The sequence below is a fragment of the Buceros rhinoceros genome, unplaced genomic scaffold (genome assembly GCF_000710305.1).
Source record: "Buceros rhinoceros silvestris isolate BGI_N320 unplaced genomic scaffold, ASM71030v1 scaffold24855, whole genome shotgun sequence".
NCBI lineage: Eukaryota > Metazoa > Chordata > Aves > Bucerotiformes > Bucerotidae > Buceros > Buceros rhinoceros.
In genome coordinates this window covers 836-7,819 of record NW_010412776.1, presented here as the reverse complement: position 1 = coordinate 7,819, position 6,984 = coordinate 836, and the positions used below count along the sequence as shown (strand labels likewise).

At 55.1% G+C, this 6,984-nt stretch overlaps 1 protein-coding gene across 1 annotated transcript in view; it reads right to left on the bottom strand.

Annotated features, from left to right (window-relative positions):
* BAP1 (BRCA1 associated protein-1 (ubiquitin carboxy-terminal hydrolase)) overlaps positions 1 to 4,544 on the bottom strand; it is a gene marked incomplete at its 5' end in the record, with an annotated part of 9,642 nt that extends 5,098 nt beyond the window's left edge. The window contains 9 exons of the mRNA XM_010136524.1: positions 66 to 183; positions 495 to 618; positions 1,328 to 1,406; positions 2,250 to 2,392; positions 2,475 to 2,536; positions 3,021 to 3,140; positions 3,488 to 3,620; positions 4,360 to 4,414; positions 4,515 to 4,544. Coding sequence (XP_010134826.1) covers positions 66 to 183; positions 495 to 618; positions 1,328 to 1,406; positions 2,250 to 2,392; positions 2,475 to 2,536; positions 3,021 to 3,140; positions 3,488 to 3,620; positions 4,360 to 4,414; positions 4,515 to 4,544 — 864 coding nt within the window. The remainder of the gene's footprint in view (positions 1 to 65; positions 184 to 494; positions 619 to 1,327; positions 1,407 to 2,249; positions 2,393 to 2,474; positions 2,537 to 3,020; positions 3,141 to 3,487; positions 3,621 to 4,359; positions 4,415 to 4,514) is intronic.
* Between the last annotated feature and the right edge of the window lie 2,440 nt (positions 4,545 to 6,984).

Sequence of the window (6,984 nt, the reverse complement as noted above, 5' to 3'; positions counted from 1 at the left end):
GTTTGTTCGTTCCCTCGAGGCGGCGTGGCGTTTTGGCCAGCACCACCACTGGCACGGGGTTCTACCTGGATGGGTGCTCTCCGGAGGCATGGTCTTGCTGCTGGCTGGCTTTGCCTCTTCAGGAGACTGGGACTCCTGAGACTTCTGGGTCTGGATCAGCTCCGGCTGAGTTACTCGGATAAGCTTGAAGGCAAATGACAGATAGAAATTGAATGTGAACCGGAGTAACCCAAACCACATCCCTCCATTCAAGCGCTGCAGAAAAACTCGTGAGGGTGAGCCAACCACCCAGCACCCCTGTGCACAACCAACTGATGATGCCATGGATAACCTCCCGGGTGAGCAGCAGAAGGCCAAGCGGCCAGGCTGGTTATCAGCTCTTCCCAGAAGACACTTCCCAAGGCCAAAAAAGCCCCCAAATCCAGAGCCCCCACAGGACGGGGAGATGCCCTGAAAAGAGAGCCTATTCCCACCCCAAGCTCAGGCTGTCCTACCTGCTGCAAGGCCTCCAGCACAGTCTGGCGGTTCATCTTCAGGATGTGCAGTTTGGACTCATACTTCATCCTTCGATCAGGCACCACCGCCATCAGGTTGAAGCGGATGTCATGGTACGGCTCTCTGCAGGAAGGGACAGCAGATGTTGGCTGCAAGCTGGTGGTGGAAAGCTCATCTCCCGGCAAAGCAGGACCAGCAGGCTGCCATCCTCCTGCGGCTCTTCCTGGGGCCCTGGTGTTTAATGCCGACACACAGGAGGCTTTTCCCCCAAAATCACGTCAACCTCACACTGGCTGAAGAAGCAGAGCAAGGTTGCTTCAGCCACAACACAGAACCCCCTTCACAGAGTCACAAGTTAGCTGAAGTGGGAAGGGACCTGTAGAGGTCATCTGTTCCAACCCCCTGCTCCAGCAGGGTCACCCAGAACTGGCTGCCCAGGACCATGTCCAGCTGGCTTTTGAGTATCTCCAAGGATGGAGGCTCTGGGCAACCCACGCCAGTGCTTGGTGACCCTCACACCCAAGCATCCAAGAGGCCCAGGAGCACCATTCCTTCTCCTGTGGACTGCAGCTAAACAGAGACCTCGTCTGGCCACTCTTATCCTGCGTGGCCACTTGCAGGGACTCTGCGTGGCACAGTGTGCAGCTTCTCTGAGTGCTCTGAAGGCAGGCAAACTGCAGGCAAGAGAAGGCAAGGAGGCAGCGCACCTGCACCTCTCCCCAAGCAATATTCTCCGCCCACGCTTCTACAGCTCGTCGCAGAGACCTCCGTAGAAACAATCCAGGGAAAAACGGCGAGGGGCCAGTGCCTGCACCACGGCCTGGGACATTACCCTGCAGTGGCCAGGCCGATGCGCTCCATGATTACTCTCCTGGCTTTGTCCGTCCACTCCTCATCGTCAGCCCATGGCCCTGTGACAATGAGACAGAGCAGGAATTGGCAAAGCAGGCCAAGGCCTCTGCTTCAGACTCACGGAGCGGACCCTACCGTCCCCACAGAGGCGACCTCAGGGCTCCCTTACGTACCAGGGAGCAACTCAAGAGGGGGCCCAGGAGGCAGAAGGACCATGGTGTCAGCCCACATGCGGAAGCCCCTGCCTCTGCCTTCCAAATGGAAAACATGAGCTATCTGCAGGGCAGAGAGGTGAGTTCTGAACCCTGGGCTCGGGCTCACAGAGTCCATGGAAATCCCAGCGCCTGCTGGGATATACGTGCCACTGGATCTGGTGCCGTGCTTATGTACCCCAAGTGCCTCAAGTGGTACCTTACCAAAGGGCCTGACAGACAGAAGCGAAGTCCTAGTGGGGATAAATGAGTGTCCGAAAGACAGAACTGAGTGTCAAGTAGTAAGCGACGGGAGTGACCCGCGCAGCCTGCTGGGATCTGCACTGGGACCCTGTGCCTCGGCACACGGGGGTTATTCGGCACAAGGACAGGGTAAGGAGGAGTCAAATTCTGTTTGAGATACCGAGTTACTTCAGAGCTGCAGAAGGACCTTGTGACCTGAGCTACTAGGGAGGAAAACGGCAAGGCTGAAAAAACAACAGAGGGTATTTAGATATAATTGCCTTCTAGACAAGTCCCCAGCACAGCGGCTCCAAAATGAGCTATCAAAACTCAGGACCACTCTGGGAGCCACTGGAGTGATTCTCCACGAGCATCGGCTAACGCTTAGTGGCAAGGACAACACATACCCTGGACGTTCCAGGGTGTCTGTTCGACTGTGTCAAAGAGTAAGGACAGGTGGGCTCTTACCGTGGTCAATGGGATACACCTTGAGCCCATCCAGCTCAAACAGCCGTCCCTTGATGGGGACATAACTGACAAAATGAAAGGCCTCCATGGTTCGCACAGCGCTGATCCCGTTCTGCTTTTCCGGCAAGTGCCGTGGCTCCGGCCTGCAAGGGCAAGGGAGAAGAGAGCTCAGTGGAGAGTCTGCCTCTGCCAGCAAAAGCGAGCTGTGAGAGGCCCCGCACCCACCTGGCATGGCTGTTGTGGGCCTTGGCCAGCTCCGGGGCGTTGCCGATGGCATAGCCTTTACTCTGCAGCAAAGAGCAAGAGGAAAACGTCTGAGAAGCAACAAGAAACAAACCAAATGCTTCTCCCACTGGCTCCCCACTCCCCCCATCCAAGCACAGGACTGGCAGAGCAACTCTCAGGCACGCTCTCTGTGGTTAAAAACCACAATGAAAAGAACACACCATTTCTGTTAAAGGAATTACAGTTAGAGAGAAACACAGACTTCGAGACAGCTGTGAAGGGAGGAGGACTTTCGATCCCAGACTTAGAGATCACACCTGGGCTAGGGACTAACGCGTCAGAAGGCTCAGAGCTGTGCCCAGCGAAAGGGGACCAAGGCTCTGAGTGAAGCAAGGTAGGAAGAGGAGAGAGAAGAGGCAGTACTGGCAGTTTGTAGCCACGAAGGGCTGGAAAGGAGCCGGCTTGCTGGAGCACCATCCCAAGAGGGGAGCGAGAGTCACATTCAAAGGGGCCACCTGTGCACAGCCCGGCACCCCCCAGCCCTACCTCAGGGCTGAATCCTTTGGTGAACTCCTTCATGCGGCTCAGCGTGGGGCCCAGGTCGACATTGTTGCAGTTCAAGAGGACGCTCAGCAGCGCGTGGGTGGCACAGGAATTGGGGATCAGCTGGAGGGGGACACAAGGACCATCTTAACAAGCAGGAACAAAGCCACCCTTCAACAGCTCCTCAGAGTTGACAATAATCAACGGAAAATTACTGACACAAGAACCGCCTGTGAGACCAGTGGCTCGACCCCAGCTCTCAAAGGCCGGGAGGTCAGTCTCCTTCAGCAAGCCACGCCACACTCCCACAAGCATCTGCTCACAGCACAGCCCTCGCTGGGTTCCCTCCAACCTGGAGCTCAGGGCACAGGCTCCCAGGAAAGAGCAGTGCAGCCTCTGGGTACCACATTGCTCCCCTGAGGTGTCACAGGAGACACCCCAGGCACCCTTTCCCCTCACCTCCGGCCTACCTGGTGAGCAAAGAACATGTTATTAACAATGTCATCGTCGATCACTGATGTCTCATCCACCAGGGTAGAGACCTTGCGGCGTGACCTGCGTTCCTCAATCCACTTGAACAGGAAGATGAACCCATACACGGGGCTGTGGAGACAAGTCAGCAGCTGCATCATTTTGGATGGACCACACCAGAGGGACTGCTCTGCCCAGTGCCAGAATCTTCTGTTTCAAACCACGGGCAGAACAAAGACAGAGAGGAAAAGCAGAACCACCAGCCCCATCTTCCTGGAAGTGACCAGCCCTGACACAAGTTCCCCCAGCTCCACATTGCCCAGGACACTCTCCTGTGCTGATGCTCCAGGCTCAGACAACAGTCAGGCTTGAAAACTTTGTGGTTTGACAGATCTTAAGAGGCTCAAGACAGAGAAATGGGAGGTGAAATTCACCTCTGGACACTGACTGACCTGCAGAATCATGCCTGATCATCACGTGACCCTTCCTTTTAAGTACACGTTGTACTCATTTCCGAGAGGAGTTCAGACCACGGCTTTTGAGAAAACGACAGCCTCGAAGCCATGGAACACACTGAGACACGGAGAAAGCCCCCACTGCCAGCAGCCTGGGTGGCCCCGCACCTCTCCGTGGGGAAAGAGAGATGAATCCCTTCAAGTACATCCCCACCTGCCCCATGAGGTCTTTCTCAAGGTACGAGATCGTCCATCTGCCCCAACTCTGACCAAGCACTCGTGGTTCATCACTTACAACACTGACCTCAGTGTCTGAGGGGCTCTCCCGGGGCCTTTCTGAACACCTGGCGATGAGTTCCCAGGCCCAAAGGCGTATTCTGCTTAATAAAACTCATTCTGTCACACCTGTGACTTACCCTTGGCATTTGCTCTGCAGATCGTAGATCTCTTCAACCTGCACTCCCTTGACCCCTGCAAACGAAGGGCAGAGGCTGGTGTAAAGAACACCAGAAAGGACATGGGGTAATGTCAAGCACAAAACCGACTTCCCAGGAAGGTTTCTGGCACTCACCAAAATCTTCGACCAGGAGTGTGAAGAGACCTGGAAAGGGACAAATGAACAGGTGACTTCTGGCTGAAGACAGCAGAGAGGAAACCTGCTGCTACCGACCCCCGTGTGGTCCCAGGCCAAGGAGCAGCCAGAAAAACCGCAGCAGAGCAGCACCAGGACCACGCTGACTCCCCAGCAGCAGAGCTGTTGAGCCCTGGCTCACTGCAGAGGTGCTCTGACTCCCTTCATCCCTCCATCCTCCTTCATCATCCTCTTCCTCGATGGGACCTGAACCAACCCTCTCCCGCCAGAGCCCCGTGAAGCCGGACCCACTTTCAGGACCCTGACGCACTGTAGACGACCTGCTAAGGAGTAAATCCCCACCGTGAACTGCAGCAGGGAGCACCTAAACGACACGCACGCTTCTAACTGGAGGGGAACGTGGCTGAATGGATTCCAGGATATTTTAGAAAAGGGTCATTCATGTTCCTGTGAGTAGAAGACAGCCGCTGATGGGAAAGCCAGCTCACAGCAACAGGGCTGCGAGGAAGCCCGAGGGCCGAAAGGGCTCGCTTTTGCCTTCCTCTCTACAAATCCAAGAGCCTCACTCGAGTGACTACCGAACTCCTGTTACAGAAGGACATACTCAGGGATACAGAGACAACAGCAAAGAGACAGAAGGATTATTGGACATCAGCAGCTAAGCAGCGGCTTCCACTACGATGCCGTAACAAAGGCAGTTGGCCCCGTTTTCAGGCAGTCCCCTGCATATGGAGCCAGCGAGCTCGAGACCAGAATAATAAATCTCCTTTCACTCCCGTGTAAAGGCTGCTGAAAGCCTGGGAGGAAGCCCAGGGTACGCCAGTAAGAAGGATTCAATCCTAAGAAACTTCCCGGTAAGGAACGGACTCAAGGAACCCGCTGTACGTCAAAAAGGAAAGAGCCCGTGGGACTTCCACACCAAAGTTAAAATGGCTAAAACAGGGAGGAAACTTCCAGGACCAAAAAGTCTTGACTAATTTAGCAGAAATCACTGTATTTCTTACAAAACTGTCAGTGGGGGGAAACACGCTGTGGAAATAAGATGCTTCGAAGCAGTGACAGCCTCCTCGCCAGGCAAGGCCGTTACACCAAACCCCAGCACTCTTCTGGCGGAGATGGTTTTGCTCAAAATTCTTGACGCCGCGGAGGGCTGTGTCATAGAGGTGACATCTACAGAGACTTCAGCCACAGTCTTGCTGCCTTCTTTGCAGCAAGGCCCTTAGGGCCAGTGGTCCTCGCAGACTTGAGGGTCTTCAGACGCTCGCTACAGCCGCGGTTCTTTGCTCCCTCTTCAGATGGTGTCCCTTATGGAAGGGGAGTCGCTGCTGTTGACAGTGAGAGCCTCTCAACTGTAAAAGCCCCACGAAAGTCCAAGGACTCGCTCACTCTCCAATTTCAACAGTCATGGCAAAACAGCCTCGAACCATATCAGCAGCTCTGCCTCGCCACAGCTCACCAGGGCTACGCGTCGGACTGGCAGGGCTGCTCCAGGGCAGCTGGGAAGTCACCATCACGTGGATTCCTCCTGTCTCATCAACATCGCCGGGCAGTCAGAGAGAGGATGAGGCCAAACTTCTCCAACTGCACCGTGAAAGGGTAAGAAGTGACGGAACAAGCGGCAGCAAGAGAAATTCTGACCGCACCCCCAGAAAAAACCCAATTCTTTATTACCAGCGTGGTCAGCCCTGGGACTGGGGCGCAGAAATCTCCCTCTTGGGCGTCTTCAAGCAGACCCAGCCACAAGCGACCTGAACTACCTTTGAAGTTAGCTCTGCTTTGGGCCAAAGACTTGTGGGGTTCCTTCCAACCACAGGTTTTCTCAGGTTCACGTCAGCATTTCATACGACCTCAGCCTCCACGGAAGGCACAGTCCTGCTGCCATCGCTCTTGGAACACCCAAACCCCTCATCCCAAATGATTTGGGTCGGCTGGAGGAAACATTCTGTTGTCCACAAATACAGACTACACTACGCCAGCAGCCTGGAGGTTGCCAGGGCTTCCAGCAGCCCTTCCTGACCGGTAAAGCACTGAGAGCTCTCAGCCCCAAGCCCCGTGGCAAGGGCGAGGCAGCTGGCAGGAGATGCTGAAGGGCAAAAGCAGTGTGCAGGCCATTCCTAACCCCCAGCGCAGCACCCAAACCTCCACCCTTCTGAAGGAGTGCAGCCGCAGCGTGCTGGGAGCCCACCTCTACCCGCAGAGACTAGCTTCCGAGCAAACCACCTTCCTTCCAGGTGTGAGAATCCAAACCACGTGCTTTGGCATCTCCATCATGAAGAAGGCGGAGGATGGGAACGGTTTTGTCAATTCATGAGCACCAGTAAAAAGAGGATAAAGAGCAGCAAAACCTGGGGTGACTGGGAGACTGACAGCAGACAGAATCCTCCACTGAGCAGGGGAAGATGAGTATAATGCTGGGGGTCCAATTTCCTCACCCACAGCCTCAAAAATT